Source organism: Microcaecilia unicolor, chromosome 13, assembly GCF_901765095.1.
Source record: "Microcaecilia unicolor chromosome 13, aMicUni1.1, whole genome shotgun sequence".
NCBI lineage: Eukaryota > Metazoa > Chordata > Amphibia > Gymnophiona > Siphonopidae > Microcaecilia > Microcaecilia unicolor.
This window is the reverse complement of record NC_044043.1, coordinates 39,628,283-39,650,035: the sequence shown is the minus strand read 5'-3', so window position 1 is coordinate 39,650,035 and position 21,753 is coordinate 39,628,283. Positions and strand designations below refer to the sequence as shown.

Below are 21,753 nucleotides of genomic sequence, written 5' to 3'. Positions count from 1 at the left end.
AACGCAAAAATTGTGCAAAGGGAATATTAGTTTTGCAATGCGAAGGGTGCATACTATGAAAATGTAATGTGGTATTCCGATCAGTGGGTTGCTTAATCCTACTAGAAATACAGTAGAACAACAGGAAGTTGTGACTTTTGTAACCAAATATAATATACACACAAACAGAATGATGAAGATCATTAAAAAACACTTGCCTATGTTACAAATTTATCCTTGGTTCCGTGATTTAAGAATTTTGTTTGCTTATCAAAGACAGAGCAATTTGAATGATTTATTATGTGTTGCTGATACTTGGAACCGTCATAACAATATGACTACTAGAACAGGACAACATAAGGCATGCGGACAATGTTCGGTGTGCCATATTATGCAGGAAGTGGATAAATTTATTGATACACATACAGGCAAGCTATATTATTTATGTTTCAACATTTTTTATTGAAGACATAACAAGAACATTCTTACAATCATTGATACCACATCTGTCAAGCCAAATCTATACAACAACTTATTGTTACAGTCTCCAAAAGTTTTTCTTTCCCCCCCCCCCTCCTCCCCCATCCCGTCCCTCCCCCCGTTTTATTGATACTTATGCTTTGTTATCATCTGAATGTGTTGAGGACCACACTTCTTCCCCTAGGAGACAAAGAATCTACATAAGCACCCCAAATTTTCATAAATGTTTTCTTTCTTTTTAGTGAACGTTTGGCTTCTTTAGCTTCCCACATCATTAACTGATGGATAAGGTTCCGCCAATGCCAATAATCTGGCCCTATATCATTTGTCCAGTTTTGCAAGATACATTTCTTTGCCAGCAATGTTACTTTACGGAAAAATATATTGTGCTCTGGTATTTGACCTTTAAATGATCCTGGTAAATTTAACAGCATCTGCACTGGTGTACCTACTAGTTTTCGGCCTAATAATTGTGATATATAATGGGTTATTTTCCCCCAAAACCTTCTAATCTTCCAACAGCTCCAAAAACTATGATAGAATGTATTGTTTGTTCTCCCACATCTCACACACAGGGGCGTCTCCAAACCCCCGAATTTTGCAAATTGTGCAGGTGACATGTATGCTCGATGTATAAAACGGAATGCACATTCCCTATATTGAGCTCCGCTGACCAATTTCGGTATCCCCTTCAGTTGCCTCTCAACATCCCATGCCAATAACTTGACTCCTAAGTCCTTTTCCCAGCGCTCTTTTATCTTTTGAAAGTTTTTGGGTTTCTCATATGGCCACAGAGCTTTATGTATCCCTGAGATTGATGGCGATTCTTCAGAAATTTCTAGAAAAAATTTTTTTAGTTTCAGTCCCTGTTTCTGTTCCAATCGGCCCTGATCTATTGACTGAATAAAATGTTTGAGCTGGCAGTGCGCAAATGTATCACCCCATTGAATTGTATCTGCCTCCAATAGCTGATCTAAAGGTTTAATCTTTCCATTATCGCCTATTACATCGTCCAGACATTCTAACCCTCTTTCTTCCCATCGCTAAAAGACTGGGTTTTCTATACCTGCTGTAAACGTTGGATTCCCTCTGATTGTTAATAGTTCTGTTACCCCTTTCCCCATCTTCAATCTGTTCCCCAAGAATTGCCATGCTCTCCTAAGCGGTTTTAACAGCAAATTGTCCCTATGTATCTCGGGGACCTGCGTCGTTTCTAATTGTATGAGGGATTTCAAACGCAGCGGTTCAAAATATTCTTGTTCTAGTTCTAATGGTGTATAGTATGTTGTTTCGAATATCCAGTCTCTCACATGCCGCATTAAGCAGGCCATATTGTATATCTTCAAGTCTGGTAAGCCTAGCCCTCCCTGTTGCCAATTGCCCATCATGAGTTGTTGTTTCATCTTAGCTTTCTTATTGGCCCAGCAAAATTTCATTACCATCTTAGTGAATGTTTTCAGGTCTTTCCCTAATATGCATATAGGTATGGTCTGCATGACATACAACCACCTAGGTAGGATCACCATCCGAATTAGGCATATTCTACCCATCAGCGGCAGTTGCAACTGTCTCCAACTCTCCAGTTGGTGTCTAGTCTGAGTCAACAACAACTTAATGTTAAGTGAATATAGATCTACCACTTCTGGCGTCAACTCTATACCCAAGTATCTAAACGACATGGCTGCTCTTCTCAATGGGAATGTTCCCTGCCAGGGTGTTGCATTCTGTATGTTACTAACCAATGCTTCTGATTTTTCCAGGTTTAGTTTGAACCCGGAATAGGTTCCAAACTCTTTGAACACCTCCAGTAGTGCTGTTAAGGACTCCTCTGGATTTGTGAGCATAACTAACAAATCGTCTGCAAAGGCAGCTAATTTGAATTCCTGTTTCCCAATCACCACTCCTCTTATGGCTGGCATCTCGACTATATCCCTAATCAGTGGATCTAAGTATAATGCAAAAAGAAGTGGCGACAGGGGACACCCCTGCCTAGTTCCTCTTTTTATTTCAAAGGCTTCCGAATAATTGTCATTGACCATTATTCTAGCTTGCGGTGATGCATATAGTGTTCTAATTGCTGTAATAAACCACCCTGCAAATCCATATGCATTTAGCGTGGCAAACAAATAACTCCAATCAACCCGATCAAATGCCTTCTCGGCATCAAAACTGATCATCAATGTTGGCTTTAATTCCCTCTTTACATGTTCCAGCGCTGTGATGATTCTCCTCAAATTTTTTGCAACTGATCTTCCTTTGACAAATCCCACCTGACCCTCCTGCACTAATTTTGGTAATACGCGACTCATGCGTCCCGCCAATATCTTAGCAAATATTTTCATTTCACAGTTCAGCAGAGAAATGGGTCGATATGACTCCGGCAATGTATGATCTCTCTTGGGTTTGGGTAGCAAAATAATTTGGGCCATGTTCAATTGTCTAGGAAGAAATCCTCTGTCTACCCACCCATTAAAAGTCTCTACCAATGCAGGCTGTATGTCTTCCCCTAATAGTTGGTAAAATTCTACTCTTAGACCATCCGGTCCTGGCGCTTTCCCTGGTGTGCTATTAGCTATTGCCCAGTGTACTTCATCAATACTTATTGGTTCGTTTAATACTTTTTGTTCCCTTTCAGAGAGGACCGGATGGGCCACCCCCTCTAAGTATAAGTTGCTCGGAAGATCTGAGTCATGTTCTTCTGTATATAAGTTCTGATAGAAAGTTTTAAAAATATTTTGGATTTCCAAATCTGTAAAGCACAGTTTGCCCGTCTTATCCTTTAACGTTATAACCCTTCTCGATGTCTGTTTCCGAGCTATAAGTCTGGCCAACATCTTTCCACCTTTACTACCATGCTTATATAATTGGAACTTATAATAAGCTTGTGACTTCATCTCTCTCTCATGGATAAGGGTATTTAAAGCCACCTGATCTGACACCAATTCTTTCCTCATTTGAGCACTGGGAGACCTGTCATACCTCTTTCGCAGTGTTACAATTTCTTTCTCTAGTCTCAGTATCTCTCTGTCTCTAGTTTTTTTAAATTGGCTTACATAACTAATGATCTCTCCTCTTAGGACCGCTTTTGCCGCCTCCCAGAATACAATTGAGTCGGAGGCTGTGTTCTCATTAAAAAGTTTATATTCCTTCCAACTTTTCAACAAATGTTCCCGAAATCCCGCATTATGGGTCAAATAACTTGGGAATGTCCATTGCTTAAATTTACCACCCACCTCCCCAGGGTTCCAAGTCGCCCAAACTTCCGCATGATCCGATATTGCATACGGTCCTATTTGGGTATCCTGGACTTCTCCCATTAATGTGCGTGACATCAGTAGATAGTCTATCCTTGACTGTGTGTTATGTGCTCTGGACATGTGTGTGTAATCTCTATCTTGTGGATGAAGAACTCTCCAGATGTCCAATAGGTCCAAAAGGGAACATAAGTTCGGTAGTCCCTTTGACATCCAGTGAGTTGGTGTCTGTGTGGCATTTGATTTGTCTATCTGCGGGTCCCATACTGTATTAAAGTCTCCTCCCAAAATTAATTGGGAAGAGTCTTCTACTATTAAATGTCCTAGTATCTGTTGGTAGAATTTGGTATCCATCTGGTTTGGTGCATAAACACTACCCAATAGTATTTGTCTCCTTGCCAATAATACCCTGCAAAAAATGTACCTTCCTTCTGGATCTTTAATTACATCACAAATCTTGTCCACCACCCCCTTTCTTATTAGGACGACCACTCCACCTTTTCTCCCTTTTGCGGGTGAACCAATGCATTCTCCTACCCACCATTTTTTAAGTTTATCATGTTCTGTCTCATTCAGGTGCGTCTCTTGTAAAAGAGCAACATCCGCTCTGATTCTCTGTAGATATTTTAATATCTTAGAGCGCTTCACTGGTGATCCGATGCCCCCCACATTCCAGGTCACTATTTTAACCATCTTTCACGGGTTGTGGTGGCATCCGATCACCCACAAAAGCTTTTTATCTTCCTGGAGCAACCACCCCAGCCTATGGTTCCCCCCTCTTATCATGTATGCCTCACACATTCTCTTATGCTGTATAGTACCATTTTTCTCTTCCTTATTCTTTATCTGACTTACGTCTATTTGCTTCCCCCTGCTCCTTATCCCTCCCCAACTCCTCCCCCCCCTTGACCTCCCATCCCTCCCTTCTACTTCCCTTCCCCCCATGTTCCCTATTACCCCTCTGTACTTCGTCCCTATTTATGAGACTAGTCACGTTTACGCCCCTCTCTACATTCCATATAATTAAGCTTCTGTTTCAAAGTTAACTTCCCTCTTTTTTGTGTAAGCTCTTATAATAATTCCCCTTCCCCCCCTCTCTCTCCTCATATTCAAGGGTACCTCTTCTCTTTGTCAGTGGTTTATCATTTCTAAATAACTTTACTCAATATAACAGTTTCTTAACATTATGGCAATGCCCATTCCTATATTTTGGATTTTTGTATATTATATGTAGTAACTCCAACATTAACCTTTAACATTATAATTCCCTTAATCTAATGTCTTTTCATAACCTACATATAGTTCATCACCAATTCTTCCCTCCTTTCTATCCCAAATGAGGGATAGTGTCTTATATCTGTTAAGCATATATCCTCTTAAATGTTTACTTCCAGCTTGTCAGGTAGGCCAACATTTACTCCTCCACTATGCCTTCCATACTACCTCCAAATCTCCGCTCTTGTTGGATAGTAGTATTGTCTGTAGATGCCCACCTTGGCTCCCACCTATCCAAACAGCAGTTATAATCCACAATCGTGAAGACGGCTGATCAAGCTGCCTCTTCCAAGCAGCAGTTGTAATCCAAGAAAACGTGACAACGGTTGATCAAGTTGCCTCCTCAACCTATTATTCTTATTATAGACCGATAAATTTCTCTTGCAGTGCGTATTTATTGTCTAGGCCACGGTCGTAAATACTTTCCTAAGTTGTAACTTTTCATGGTCTACCCTGTTTCAGGTCTTCAAGAGCGCTTGGCTCTTGTAGTCAGTTTCCTGAAAGTTCCAACTCACAGTTACCTGCCGCTTTATTCTCAAATTTGTAATCCAATGCACTCCAGTTGCCTGCGTTTTTCCACAGATCCAACTTATCCGATCACTTTGAGTCATTCATCTCCTTACACCACCGGAGTGAATCTTAGTCTCTTTCATGAATGTCCATGGACTTGCGTCCCTGATCTTCTATCTGGGCCACAACTGGCCCTATATTCATTCGGTTCTTATGTTTGTCATGACCCCAAAATCTTGCTTAATCAATCCAAACTCAGGTTGTCACTTTGTATCATTGAGGTCATTTTATCCAAAGGTTTTCAACTTCCTTAACTCAAATATTTTAACATTGTCAGTAATTTAAATCCAACCTATTCAACTGTATCTGCTCCATGTCCTTCCCAGTCATAGCAGTATCCGTTAATCATTCATCTCCTGTACTCAGTATTTGTCTTACATATTGTTGTGCTTCAGGAACTGTCTCACAGATTTTAGTAGATGATTGGTAAAAGATCTTTAACTTTGCTGGGTATAACAGCGCAAATTTGATCTTATGCTGCACTAGTTGCGAACAAGTCGGCGAAAAAGCCTTCCTCTGCGCGGCAACTGCAATTGAATAGTCTTGGAAACAGAGGATTTTTTGATTGTTATAAGTCAGCGCCGCTCCACCGCGTATGGCCTGCATAATTGCAGTTTTATGGGTAAAGTTAAGTACCCGGCATATTACTATTCTGGGCCTACCCGCACTTTGTCGCATGGGGCCTACTCGATGGGCTCTCTCAATAATTAGGGGCCCCATTTCTGATTGCAGCTTTAGTTCTTTCACTAACCACTTCTCCAGAAATGGGCGAAGCTCCCTTTCCCCTATATCCTCAGGCAGCCCGACAAAACGCAAGTTATTGCGCCTAGATCTGTTCTCCAGATCCTCTATCTTCTCGGCTTGTGTTTCCACTGTTTTTAGAAGTTTGCCATACCTCTGTTCCATAGCTGTAACTTGGTCTTCCAGGGCCCCCGTTCGTTGCTGAAAGCCTGCCATATCCTGGGTAAGTTGCGTCATGTTGCTCTGCAAACCTGCCAATTTGGAGTCCAGTCCCTGTAATTTCTTGTCTAGAATTACTTCCAGGGCTGCTGTAACCTCTCCCACTATTTCGGCGGTCCAAGCTGAGCTAACCGACATATTTGATGGGCTCGCCGGTGCCGCCATCTTGTCTTCTCCCGCTTTTCCTCTATCCTTGTCTTTACGGAGCGATTTTGCGGCCATCGCTGCTTCGGATACCCGATCTGCGGTGGTATTCGATCGGTCTAGCCTCGCGGGTTGTTGTTATCAATTTTTAGCCGTTTTCCTTATTTTTTTCGAGGTTTTATAGCTTAGAATGCGAGAGAGGGCACGGAGCTAATCTTTTAGCGACCGCTCGCGTGCATCGCGTCACGTGACCCAAGCTATATTATTTAAAGTCTGTAACCGATTGTCAGTCGAAGAACGTGATCTATCTATTGAAATGCCCCTGTAATTTGTATTACGTTGGCCAAACTTCTAGAATGTTAAAAACGCGACTAATTGAACACAGACATTGTATACAAGCCAAAAAGACATATGAACCTTTGGTTTCTCATAGCCTTTTGAAACAACATGATTTTGATGAGTTGCAATGTGTAGTTCTAGAGCAAATGCAAGTCTCGGAACGCAGAGGTGATATTAAGAAAAAGTTAAGACAGCGGGAACAGCGATGGATATACACACTGCAGACAGTCATACCTAAGGGATTGAATATATCGATTGAATGGAAAGCTTTTTTGTGAAACAGACCCCTGTCAATAAAGTTGTTGAGGTTGATTTAATGGGTTGTAAGAAATGACGTATATATAGAGGAAGGAAGTAGGACTTGTTTTCAGGACGCCGACGGGAGGCAGTTGAATGCGGTGAAATTGGAAGATAAGAAATATCTGTCTTTATGAAAGTTCTGGCCCTTGAAACAGCCTAGGATTGGCGAAACAGGGTCTCCTGTTGGGCTTTGGGAACATTATATGCGAACGCAGCATTGACAGCTTGAAGAACATTTCAGTTAAGTTACATTTGATTCACCGTTTGTTTACTATGATTGAGAGCCTTCAACATCGAGTATTGTGAAAAGGTGTTTAGGCATGTATTATATGAAGAAGAAGAGTGGAGTTTTTTTTTGTGAAGACTGGTGATTGAAGAACTAGAGTGCTAGAAAATTAAAAGGTGGTTTTCCACATTAAAAGCACTCGTTAGGATTTCTGAAGTCTTTTTTTCTCCACATTTTCATATATGCTAGCAATTGCACACTTCCAATACTCGTGTGTAGCAGAGTAGAATTAATTAGATATTTTAGTGATTATTATTCTACTATCCCTTTGGAAATTATCAGTGGTAATTGAGATCACACATTATTATTGTGTTACACAGTTTGTTATCTTCTGCTAATGTTTCTACATCTGTCTGTTCATTCTGGCCAGGTGAAGGGTAGTATACTCCTATCACTATCCTTTTAACCTTTACACATGGAATTTCTATCCGTAAGGACTCCAAAGTGTATTCTGTGTTCTGCAAAACTTTCATTCTATTTGACTCAAGGCCCTCTTTAACATATAACATTACCCTTCCACCAATTTGATCCACCCTATCACCGCTTTGATCACACAACCCCTCTTTTGAAACAATATCACTGGCTACTGGTTCAACAATGCAGAATTTATAAAGTGGCTATCCTTACATTTAAAGCTTTCAGGCTGGGCTTCCCTGATTATCTCTCACTGTTCCCTATTCACCAGCAACAGTTCTCTGGTCAATCAAAGACTATTGCCTAGTCCTCCTGAGTCCCAAATTTGCTAATCTTAAATCTACTAGACTTATCACTTTCTTCTTGTCACTGCACATCTGGAATAATCTTCCCCTTCTTCACAGTAACCTTTCTTTTAGTAGCTTTAAATCTGACCTGAAGACATGGCTGTTGAAACAGGCCTTTGGAGAAGAAGACTGACAGAAACCACCAGTGAAACCCACCCCTGGTACCCTTACTAGTCCCTTACTTTATTTTCCCTCTCTCACCATTTTTACCCTAGTTTTGCTTTTCTCTCCTTTTGCGTGACTGTTTTAACTTTCCTATTATTGATGGAGTTCCTTTCCTTTTCTAAATTTTATGTAAAATGCTCTGCTCTGCCTGCCAGTTAGAGCGGAATAGTAAATTGAAATAAACTATAAATTATAACTGCTGGATCTTCCCCAACTCCACTCCTGTACCATTCCTCACCTGCCCACTTCACAAATGGCCAGTCAGAGCCAATATTCAGCAGCCCTGCCCAGTTAAGTGTCATTGAATATCGGTGGTTAGGTGGCCTTTCCTGCCCACTTAAATCACTTTGAATATCGGATGGTTTGAAAAAAACTTGGATTGTCTCTTCTTCTCAAGGAACTCTTTCTTCTGGCTTCTGAGGTAGGACACTGCTTCCTCATGATATTAGGAACCCACTTCTTCACTGCCAGTGCACAATCAGAAACTTGCTCCTTTAATCTGTAAGACATCTCATGTACTCTTCTCGCCTCTTTCACATCAGGAATTCTCTCCTTTGGCCGGCAAGCTACCTCACAGAATTCTTAACTCCTGTTTTCTTCACTCTAAGATTCCATGAATCCAAATAAGCACTCTCTCAGATAGGTGCGTAGCCAGACCTCAATTTGGGGGGGGGGGGAGGGGCTGAGCCCAAAGCGGGGGGGGGGGCATATTTTGCCCCACCTCCCCCACTTCTCTCTGTCCCCCCCCTCCCGCCATAACCCCACATACCTGGGCTGGTGGGGGTCCCCAAGTCCCGCTAGCAGAAGCCTTCCTCTAGCGCTGTTCACTGCAAGGAGGTTTGTTGGTGCCACACTGCCTGCCCTATTTATCCCTGTGACGTGCATGCTCGGTTTTAATTAAAATGTCCTATTTTACAAAGGAAATAAATGGTGATACAAAATCTGTAGATGTTGCCATTTACACATGCCCGAAGGCAGGCATAAGTACCTGCTTCAAGAGGAAAATGAAAATGCAGAGACCGTTCTCCTCATCTAGACAGCCACCGAACCCCACAGACCTCAAAACAGACATCAACCTAAAGCCCTTCTTCCATTCCCCTTCCCCCGCATGAGATACCCCACCCAATTCACCCAAGGTTCAAACTCCCAATGCCCCCTATCCCCAAAGTCCTGGGTTCAAAATAGCCTGACCCTTAGCAGTAATCTTGCAGTACTACCACTAGGGGTTGGGCTGCCGCCTAGTGGTAGTTGCCATTACTTGTCTGTCCGGCCCCTAGTGGTAGTACCACAGGATTACAGCTATATGTCACGGCACCATTTTAAACCCAGGACTCACAACAGCAGGATTGACTGGAGATTGCTCCTGTTCTTCCTAGAATATGAGGGATCCTGATCTGAGCTGGGAGTGGGGTAATGGGGGCGGGGGTCTGCTGGGGGGGGGCATTGGGAAGGCTAAATCCCCAAGGGAAGAGGGAGTCATGTAGACTAGAGGATAGCATGTGGAAGAAGGGTCAAGAGGAGGGCTTGGTGTCAGTGGCAACTTAGAAACTGGGGGGGGGGGGGGGGGGGCTGCCATGATATCAGGGGGAGGGGACTGAGTAGCTGCCTTTATGTTGGGGGGGAGCAGGCAGGAAGTAGGCCTCATGCTGGAAGTGGAGGGGAATTATGGTAGTTAGGATGGATGCCATTGGATCTGTAATTTTGATAAACTGCTCCCATGCACATAGAGGGAAAAGCAGCCTGCTTTTTTCCCCATGTGCAGCTTTTTAAATCACTGCTCTTGCTGGATATAGAGGGACATGGATGTGCAGTCCTGCATGTCCTTACATGTATTTTACAAGAGACTTTGTGTTTGACAGAGTTTTTATAAAATACTGTCGGGATTTTCCACATTCCGACAACTTCCCACTCCAAGTCGTTTCTAAAACTGGGCTCTATATATATAAACTGCAGTTACTACGTTAAAACTGCCCATTTAGTTTACACCTGGAATCCAGCAGGCCTAAACTAATGAATAACTTATCTGAATTACAACTGAATATCACCACTGTCGGAAAAAGTATGACTTCATTTGAATACTAGGCCAAATGTTTTACAGACACTGCTGAGTGCTTGATTTATGCACCTAGACTTTGGCTAAATAACAAATGGGCAATATCCAAATAGGTTCTGGCTGAGAATTTCCCTAAACCTAGCTGGAGAAAATCTCTGCTTTAGTTGGGTACTTTCCCTGTCAAGCTTTCTGAGTTGGCTGGGGCTGTTGCAAAAGTGGCATTCAGAGCCCCAGGGGAAGGAAGTCATGGTCATTGTCTAAAGGTGCATTTGGTAGCCAGATTTGGAGTTCATTACTGAAGGGTTCTAGAAGGAGCACAGGTAAAAGACCTCTGGCTGTCAGTCATTTCTGGGAGTGTTGAAGGAGTGGGTGAAGGGATATAAAAGAATGGAAAAATTCCCAGGTAGTAGCAAATGAATGGACGGCACCAGATCTCAGCCCTGGTTTCAAATGAGCTGGAACAACAAAGGAGCAGGAGGAAATTGCTGTATGAAAAAAAAATAAATAAAAAGAGAAAAATATTTCCCAAACACAATTGCCCTTCATTCTCAACCTCCCATGCCCATCTAGAAGAGGGCTATTTACAGAAATAAGCTAATTTTGCCCTGATGAACACCTCTGGTACTCTAACATTGAAGAAAGTATAGATCAGGACAATGCAGTACCTTGTTTATCTAACTTTGTGAAGCTTGGCAGGACTCAGGTTCTTATACTGTGTTATCCTTCTGGATGTTATTAGGAGAGGGCTGAGGTTCTTCATTTGCTTCTGACTTCAAAAGAACCAGACAAACAAATTATTTGTGTCCCAGGAGAGCAGAAAACAAAAATATATTCTCTGATAATTAAGGGCTACTTGTACAATAAGCTGATTAACCCAAAAGTACCTGCATATATTGTTTAAAGAATGGGTTACACAACTAAAACAAAGTTGCTTACCTGTAGCAGATGTTCACCAAAGACAGCAAACTATCAGTTCTCATATATGGGTGATGCCATTCCATAGAGCCTTGGTTCTAGAAACGTAAACAAAGCTCTAATGCAATGCATCATGACTGTGCTAAAACAGAGGAGTGTGTGGCTTCTGGAATCCATGCAATTACAGGACCTGAGGCAGGATTCTTATAAGAGATCAAAAGCTACCTGCAAAACTCAGATGGTCAGTTAACAAAAAAAAAAAAGTTATGTTGAGCGATGTAGCAGCTTTTGAACAACCTTTAAGCATAAACATATGAGTCCTACACCGTACAGCCAATGACGGCTGGTGTCTTCTTAAAACAAGCGACTGAAAACCACTTCTCAAGACTGTATATCTTTTACTCCATCATCACCATTTTTACGGTGTCTTAGAGAACAAGCAGTTCTATGGTAAGAGAAATTTCTGTAAGCAATTTATGTTATATGATACATCTGGATAGGCCTAAAACATCCAAAAGGTATATGACTTTGAATGTATGCAGGAGATAGGGATACACAGGCCCAATTATATATTTGCAATGGATCTTTATCATAAGCATAAGTGTTAATTTAACATACATAATAACATAGTAGATATCAGCAGATAACGACCAGTACTGTCCATCCAGTCCACCCAAGAAGATAAACTCATTACATATAGTATAAAGTGATACATCATATGTATGCCTGATCTTGATTTATCCTTGCCATTTGTAGGGCATAGGCCATAGAAATCTGCCGGGCACTGGCCTTGTTCTAACATTTTTTAAGCTGTTGTCAAAGCCCCTGAAAAGCTCCACTCTAGCCCATCCAAATCTATTTAGCCTGTAGAAGTCTGCCCAGCACTGGCTTTCCTACCTAATCTCCCCTATGCTTCTTTGGATCCGATCCTTCTAAACAGTATTCCTTTGGGTTTGTCCCACACTTTTTGAATTCTGTTACAGTTTTCATCTCTACCACTTCCCATGGGAGGGCATTCCAGGTATCTACCACCCTCTTAGTGAAAAAATACTTCCTGAGATTATTACTGCGTTGGCCCCCTTTCAATTTCAATTCATGCTCTCTAATTAAACCACTTTTCCATCTCTGGAAAAGGTTTGTTTGCGGATTAATACCTTTCAAATATTTGAACATCTGTATCACATCACCCTTGTTTCTCCTTTCCTCCAGGGTATACATATTTAGGTCAGCAAGTATCTCCATGTACATCTTACTACGTAAAACCCTTCCATTTTTGTTGCTTTTCTCTGAACTGCTTCAAGTCTTCACATCCTTAGCAAGATAAGGCCTCCAAAACTGAACACAATTCCAAGTAGGGCTTCACCAATGACTTGTACAGGGGCATCAACACCTTCTTTCTTATACACCTCTCTGTGCATCCAAGCATCCTTCTGGCCGTGGCCACCGCCTTGTCACACTGTTTCATCACCTTGAAATCTTTGGACACTATCACTCCAAGGTCCCTCTCCTGAGTCGAGCTTATCAATCTCTCCCCTCCTAACCGGTACATCTCTTTTGTATTTCTGCACCCAAGTGCATCACTCTGCACTTCTTGGCATTAAATTTTAACTCAGAATACAAACAAAAACCAAAAAATTATGTGGAATATCTATAACATTATATAAATATATATTAGCTAAAATCAAAGGTAGCTCTACAATGGAATGCAGGTACAAAACAGTTCTGATAAAAAAGTAGCACCATTAAAACAAATTTCAGCATAAAATGCAGAAGAGCAATTATAAGTTATAAGCAGTTAGTCAGGATGAAAATAGAGATATAGAGGGGCATAATTGAAAGAGGCGTTCAAGTTTTCCTGAGGATGTCCTTGCAGGACGTCCCAGCGAAGGGGCGGGAAAACCTGTATTATCAAAACAAGATGGGCGTCCATCTTTCGTTTCGATAATATGGTCGGGGACGCCCAAATCGCGAAATTTAGGTCGACCTTAGAGATGGTCGTCCCCGATTTTCAGCCATAATATAAACCGAAGACACCCATCTCAGAAATGACCAAATGCAAGCCATTTGGTTGTGGGAGGAGTCAGCATTCGTAGTGCATTGGTCCCCCTGACATGCTAGGATGCCAATGGGGCACCCTAGGGGGCACTGCAGTGGACTTCACAAATTGCTCCCAGGTACATAGCTCCCTTACCTGGTGTGCTGAGCCCCCCCCAAACCCCCATCATAACACCCACTACCCACAACTGTACAACACTACCATAGCCCTAAGGGGTGAAGGGGGGTACCTACATGTGGGTACAGTAGGTTTGTGGTGGGTAACAGGTAGGCCTGGGTCCGCCTGCCTGAAGTGCACTGCACCCACTAAAACTGCTCCAGGGACCTGCATACTGCTGTGATGGAGCTGGGTATGACATTTGAGGCTGGCAACAAAATATTTAAAAAGGTTTATTTTGAGGGTGTGAGGGGGTTAGTGACCACTGAGGGAGTAAGGAGAGGTCATCCCCGATTCTGATTCCGGTGGTCATCTGGTCAGTTCGAGCACCTTTTTGTGGCTTGGTTGTAAGAAAAAAAAGACCAAGTAAAGTCATCCAAGTGCTCGTCAGGGAAGCCCTTTTTTTTTCCATTATGAGTCGAGGACGCCCATGTGTTAGGCACGCCCCAGTCCCGCCTTTGCTATGCTTCCTACACGTCCCCCGGAACTTTGGTCGTCCCCGTGACGGAAAGCAGTTGGGGACACCCAAAATCAGCTTTCGATTATGCTGATTTGGGCGACCCTGGGAGAAGGACACCCATCTTCCGATTTGTGTCAAAAGATGGGCGCCCTCTTTCGAAAATAAGCCTGATAGTAACTTACAGGCCAGAACCCCTGCAAGTGAAAAGAAAGGACTTTTGTTCTGGTCTTTTTTTTAGGATAGATGGAGAAAAATTCAGCAGATTGGAGATATTAAGAGAAGAAAATGCAGGTAAAAGTATATTACAATCTGAATCAAACCAGACAATTTGAAAATTCTCTGCTAGCTCTCTGGCAGGCAGACCTCTTGAGCTGCCTTTCTGAGTTCATTAGAACTTTTGTTGGTAACTGGTTCAAGGACTATACTCTCATAGCTTACACTTTGAAAGGTTACAATGGGTATTTTGCATTTGTTATCTGTCACCTGCTGCAAGAAAAAATGGAGGTGGGTTTGTTAGCACAGGCGATAAGCTTTTAGAAATGACGGTTGACACTTTGAGCATTCGATTTATAGATTCTCTAAATTTTCTACTCATGAACCTTAGCAGGCTACCACATGATATAGGTTTTAAAGGCAACAAAGGGTACTTCCGGTCTGCTGTGGGCCTCAGTCCTGGAGCAGACATATAAGGGCCTTACGCTGAATCCTTTTGTATCTCATCTCTTCACGGTGTGGGGGAGGCTGAAAAGGAAGGTAAGAGGGGCAGGGAATAGATCTACATAAGCATGGCTCACACAGGAACCCGGGTTCCCGGGGGGAAGGGAAAATAAGGTATTCCAAAATTGGTTTCAAAAAGGGCTCATACGGTTTCATGAGTGCCTAGATGAGGGTCGAATACGGACATTTGAAGAACTACAGGAAATGTATGGGTTAGTAGAGTCCGATTTATGCAGGTCAAACACTTTATTAGTACAGAGAAATGGACCAGGGAGGAATTCAAAGACCAAGAGGGATTTGAAAAGGTATGGGGGGATATGAATAAGTGGGGGAAAGGAATTTCATGGATATATGGACACCTAAGGGGGCAGAGTTTTATGAAAATGACCTATATGGAGGCATGGGACAAGGACTTGAATCAGGATGTTTCAGAGGCAGAATGGAGGAGGGTATGCTTGGAAGTCAAGAAAGCCTTCGTGTGTGTGCTTATTAAAGAAAATGCATATAAAGTGCTGAGCAGATGGTATTATACACCTGATAGAATTAAAAGAATGTTCCCTGAGGCTTCTGATAGCTGTTGGAGATGTGGAAGGGAGACGGGAACTTTTTTTCATATTTGGTGGGGGTGCAGTTTGATTCAACATTATTGGAAAGATATAACGGATAGGTTGTCTAAAGTTCTAGAAGGTACTTTTCCATGTGATCCTAAATGGTGCCTCCTGGGGTGGGGGAACCAGAGGGGAAAGAGATGGCAACAGAGATTCAAGAGAATGGGGTTAGCCGCCGCAAAAACCACTATTGCAATGCATTGGAAAAAGTCTGCTGGGCCAACTGTAGGTAATTGGGCTGAGAAATTAAAAACCAGTATAGAGTTGGAAAAATTGACTGATAAGCGTAAGGGGTGATACAATCCAGAGGCACCTGAATGGATTCATCTAACAGATATTGAGGGGGTTTAGGGGGGTCTGGGCTGTTGTTGGGGGAATCAGTTGTTGAGGGGTTAGTGGGGGGTGGAGGGTGAGAGGGAGCAGGGTGGGGGAATAGGGGGGATAAAAGGGTTATAAGCATAATGTTAAAATAAAAATTAAATTGTTGCATTGTCATGTGCTGGAGCCAATGGCTCATTGTTATGTTTGAGATGTTATTTCAATAAAAATTCAAAGTTAAAACAAATAATTATAATAAACATATCCTGAAAACCCGAAAAAAACCCAAAGGGTACTTCCCTCACTTTTTTTTTTAACATAGAGGAAGATCAAAGTTATGTGGGGATAATGTCCAAGGAAAATACTATGGTGTTGAGAGTATGATACCAGATGAGAAAGAGGTTTGAACAACTGGTACAATGAGAACAAGCCTAAGACATTTGATTTACAAAAGAACTGGCCTACTATTGCCAGTAAGATGTATACACTTTACAACAGGCCTGTGTCCTGTAAAGATAGGGCTGAAGATAGGACCCGAAGTGGTAAACTGGATTAGGAACTGGTTGACGGGCAGACGCCAGAGGGTGGTGGTGAATGGAGAAGAAAGGAGGTTTTAATGCCCCTATATAAGACGTTGGTGAGGCCCCACCTGGAGTATTGTGTTCAGTTTTGGAGGCCGTATCTTGCGAAGGATGTTTAAAAAATGGAAGCGGTGCAAAGAAAAGCTACGAGGATGGTATGTGATTTGCTTTCCAAGACGTATAAAGACAGACTTGCTGACCTGAACATGTATACCCTGGAGGAAAGGAGGAACAGGGGTGATATGATACAGACGTTCAAATATTTGAAAGGTATTAATCCGCAAACGAATCTTTTCAGAAGATGGGAAGGCGGTAGAACGAGAGGACATGAAATGAGATTGAAGGGGGGCAGACTCAGGAAAGATGTCAGGAAGTATTTTTTCACGGAGAGGGTGGTGGACGCTTGGAATGCCCTCCCGCGGGAGGTGGTGGAGATGAAAATGGTAACGGAGTTCAAATATGCGTGGGATATGCATAAAGGAATCCTGTGCAGAAGAAATGGATCCTCAGAAGCTTAGCTGAAATTGGGTGGCGGAGCAGGTGGGGGGGGGGGGGGGGAAGAGGGGTTGGTGGTTGGGAGGCTAGGATAGGGGAGGGCAGACTTATACGGTCTGTACCAGAGCCAGTGATGGGAGGCGGGACTGGTGGTTGGGAGGTGGGAAATACTGCTGGGCAGACTTATACGGTCTGTGCCCTGAAAAGGACAGGTACAAATTCAAGGTAAGGTATACACATATGAGTTTGTCTTGAGCAGACTGGATGGACCATGCAGGTCTTTTTCTGCTGTCATCTACTATGTTACTATGTAAGTTATGAAAATGACAGATATTGGTGCAAAAGTACAAGAAATACCTGGAGGTGACAACCCCAAAGAATTGTACAGACCCATTTCAACACATCACTCTCACTTCCATATGTATGGCTGTGTTCAGGTTTGGGTGTTTAAAACCCTAAACCAAAGTACTATCCCTGCCGGATAATTATCACCGCAGACCAAGAGATATTTAGCCTCCAGTATTAGCTGGATGATGTATATTGAGGCCAAGGAACATATACACATCAGGCATATTCTAAAGGGTGGTGAATTACAGGTGGGTGACTACTTTCTTGATGGTTATGCCTTTGTTAATGGCATGCACACAGCCTTTGAATTTAACAGATGTTTTTAACAGATCTGTTAACAGGCATCACCTTCAGGTTTCTCAACTACCAAACACAATGCAAGGCAGATTACCTAAAAGTCAAAGATTCTAGGATTGTAAGTGTTTGGGAACATGATTGGGGCAGGATGGTAAAAACAGTTGGTGAATACAGAAACAGAGAAAAATGAAGGCAGAAAAAGACCATATGACCTATCCAGTCTGCCCATCCATGCCATCTACTGTCCCTTTCACTTCATTAGAGATTCTAGGTGCGTGACTAGAGCTGTATAAGCTTCTGGACAGGGTGCAAGAGAGTTGTCTTTACCATGACACAGATTATGATTTTTGTGAGCAAGGAGGGAGACTGGAATGTCTTGGGAGATTAGATGAATTAATGAGCGAGATCCCAAAGTGTGAGCGTATCACAGTTTGTCACATCAGGCTATAAAACATACAACTATAGATTACCCAATGCGAGGATGTGGCTGAAAGTCAGAGGGATTACACTGAACAGTAAAAACGGAGAGAAAATTAATGTTATCACATGATGCCCTTTTACGCCTTTAGGGGGTGTGTCACTTTGCTTCCTAGAGTATGGGTATAAGGGACATGCCCAGACATGTTCTACAACCCTTTCTATAGCAAAAAACTGAAATGAGACACACACACACTGACAGGATATTGATTCATTCTCTAAAAGTCAGATTTAAAAGCACTCTCTTTTCAGAGCGGGATGTGGAGAGGGGAGAGAGAACTCACCTACCTGCTGCTGCTCATGGAAGGGACATATTGCATCTCACTATGTGGCGGGGGTGGCTGTGGATCATACTGTACTCTGCATGTGTGGGGGAGGGCTGATTCAAAGAAAGGTAAAGGGAGAGGGGATGGGCCTTGATATACTGCCTTTTCAAAGCAGCTTAATATATTATATACAGGTACTTATACAGGATGTGCTGTGGGCTGTGGAGGGAGGATCACATTGAATTGTAAGCATTTCTTAAAGTCACAAAAAAATAATAAAGCTAATTTCTGCAGAGAAAGAATAGATGTACTTTTGCAAAAATAGAAATAATTCTACATAAGATTTGGATATGAGAGAGATCTGCCTGTGTGTGTCTATGAGGAGGTGCATTTGTATGACGAAAACAAAGATAATTAGCGAGGGGAGTTGGGTGGTAGTTGTAAAAGGCAGAACTCACTGCGAACAGAAAATACAGTGAGATAGTGTTTTATTTAAACACAGAGTGATTCAACATTCACCCTGCCTGCCTTGTTTGTTGAAGTAGTTTACACACGAGACCATGAGGGGTTGCTTTTTGCAGAGAAACAGCACCCTATATAGTGAGTCGAACGAGCTATAAAAGTTGTATAACAGGAGGTGGTGGAGGAAATAAAAGGAATCACACTGCCTGTAGGGCATGGTGTCTGACAACTGACATCACTTCCCATCATGTAGGATAACATGGCTGCCACCAACTTGGATTTGTGACATCACATGGGGATCCTATGTGCACCACCATTTTGGATTTTGTGATGTATGGGCACTGCCATCTTGGAAAATGGGTGTGGCTTAGGTGGAGTTATGAGATCACTTCTGATGACATCACTAAAAGACATGGTGTTTAGGGAGGTTATAACATAACATGATCTAAAGGGGTAGAACTTTTGTGGAGAGTGGAGGGGTTAAGGTGGATTCTCAACGCTGACTGGCTGACAAAATGGAGTGAGTGTGGCCTCCTATCAACACTATGCATATTTGTTTTGACAAAAACTATGGAACCTTACTACTCATGGAGAGGGTAGTGGATGCCTGGAATGCTCTCCCAATAGAGATGATGGTGAGAAAACCAATGATGGAATTCAGAAACACATGGGATAAATACAGTGGATCCCTATATAGAAAGAGAATGAAATCAAAGCAAATCTCAAATGAACTTAACACTTTAATCAGGGCCCAGAGGGATGTACCTTGCTGGTATGTTGGGTAAATTCAGTCATCTGACTATACAGACAAAAAAAGATGGAACCAAAGCATATCTAAATGACCATTACATTTTCTTTTCTTTGCATTTTAATAATACAACAATACAAACAGCAAAGATGGAAAGGCAGAATATCACAACATTCCCAAAATACAAAATAAAACCCAGTCTCTCATACCTCCTCCCCCAATCCCCAACCCTCCTGCAAATAAGAGGCTATTTAGAAAACAGAGACCCACATAACAGAATAAGAAGGAGATAATACAGAAAAACAAAAGCTCAATTATTCATAGAGGTGCTTTTCCAAGAAATATAAATGTCCCAAACTTTGTAAAAACTCAGTCAATGACCAGTGCACAGTGCAGTCAGCTTGGTCATCTGGTAGATACAATCCAATTTGCGAAGAACTCTGGGCAGCGCTGGCATCATCAGTTGTCACGTTTTCAAGCAGGAAACTAGGTTGTGAGCCCTTGGACCACTGCCGAGGAGCGGCAGTGGCAGGCAAAACCAGCCCACGCTAGAGACAGGGCAGATCTCTGACAGTTAGGCTTCACCTGTACCTGGCCACTTTTCACCAAGAGTTGAGCTCCAGGCTTCAGGTGGCCGGCAGGACTTACTGGACAGGGCAGGACTGGATAACAGCTAGGCAACACAGGGACAGCAAGGCAGGGAACGGATAGGCTAAAGGACAGGACTGAAAGCTAAAAACAGCCACTAAAACAGGGAGCAAAACACTGACTAACAAGACACAAAACTAAAAGCTGCAGAGCAGCCAGTAAGATACAAACAGACAAGGACTAACACAGAACTACAACTCAGAGACAAGACAAGCAAACAAACAACAATCTAATTACTGCTGCTACTACTACTACTATTTAGCATTTCTATAGCGCTACAAGGCGTACGCAGCGCTGCACAAACATAGAAAAAAGACAGTCCCTGCTCAAAGAGCTTACAATCTAATAGACAAAAAATAAAGTAAGCAAATCAAATCAATTAATGTGTACAGGAAGGAGGAGAGGAGGGTAGGTGGAGGCAAGTAGTTACAAGTGGTTACGAGTCAAAAGCAATGTTAAAGAGGTGGGCTTTCAGTCTAGATTTAAAGGTGGCCAAGGATGGGGCAAGACTTAGGGGCTCAGGAAGTTTTTTTTTTTTGTTTAAATCTTTTTATTAAAGAGTATGAAAAATACAACAAAGAACCAATGATATTTTGAAGATACAATATGTGATACAGAATGTTGAATTCTCAATAAACATGCTATATAAAATTACATATCTTGTCTCCTTTGGAAGTCTTTAAGTTTTAATCTATTTATTGACTTGTTATATGAAATCTGTATACTTAATGCTCGGCAGGTAGCCTTACTGATACCACAGACAACTTGTAGACCTTCCACATACATCAAATCATTTTCTTCTTTTATCCCTAGACCCCCCCCTCCCCCCTCCCTCCCTTCCTGGTGGTTTTAATGTTCAACAGATTTTATGGATGATACTGCAAAGCAGACTCTGTTATCCTGGTGCTTATACAGAACTGCAGAGTATAGCAACAAACTCTGTTTCAACCATGTGATGCATCTCGTTTCACACCAAAAAAAAAAAAAAAAAAAAAAAAAACCAGACATGACCGCCTATAGTCGGTTCAGAATAAAACTTCTCGCCCTGGGTGCCAGGGACTGAATATAGGGTTCCCAGATCCTCAAGAATGCCTTCTTCCCCTTAGGGGAGGATCCCACCTCTCTCCTCTCCATCATCAGCAATTCATATAATCTATTTCTCCAATGCCAATACTCCGGCGGGTCAGAGTGTACCCAGGCCTGCAAAATCAGTTTCTTACCTACTAAACTGGCTTTCCTGATGAATTGCCTGGCTCCCCCCGTGTGCGAGACAAAAAGCTCATATTGATCCAAAAGGAGACCCTGCGGAGTAAGTGGGACCTTATTCTTTAATACCAACTCTAGAAATCCCACAATTTGCCTCCAATAATTCTGGATTTTGTAACACTCCCAAAGGTAATGGAATAGTGTGCCTTCCCTCTGCCCGCACTTAGTGCATAAAGGATCAATTCCTCCTCCGAATTTAGATAGTTGCTGCTTTGACATGTATGCTCTATATAGGATCCTATATTGACATTCCCTCATGGTCGCATTTCTCGATAGAGTAGGTATCCTAGCAGATAGTTTCTGAAAGTCTAACTTCAGGTTTGGACGCTTTAGGTCATGGGCCCATTTCCCTAATATATAACCTGTATC

The 21,753-nt window shown here is 42.3% G+C and overlaps 2 protein-coding genes across 3 annotated transcripts in view; both read right to left on the bottom strand.

The window, feature by feature from the left end:
• LOC115482377 (P2X purinoceptor 5-like) overlaps positions 1 to 6,656 on the bottom strand; it is a 170,615-nt gene extending 163,959 nt beyond the window's left edge. The window contains exon 1 of the mRNA XM_030222124.1: positions 6,221 to 6,656. Within this exon, the coding sequence (XP_030077984.1) occupies positions 6,221 to 6,656 (436 nt within the window). The remainder of the gene's footprint in view (positions 1 to 6,220) is intronic.
• Positions 1 to 21,753, bottom strand: part of LOC115456712 (P2X purinoceptor 1-like) — a 218,197-nt gene that overhangs the window by 12,924 nt on the left and 183,520 nt on the right. The window contains exon 14 of one of the 2 annotated variants that reach the window (XM_030185967.1): positions 11,232 to 11,336. In XM_030185967.1, coding sequence (XP_030041827.1) covers positions 11,274 to 11,336 — 63 coding nt within the window. In that variant the 3' untranslated portion in view covers positions 11,232 to 11,273. The remainder of the gene's footprint in view (positions 1 to 11,231; positions 11,337 to 21,753) is intronic. The other variant, XM_030185966.1, reaches the window with a different exon arrangement.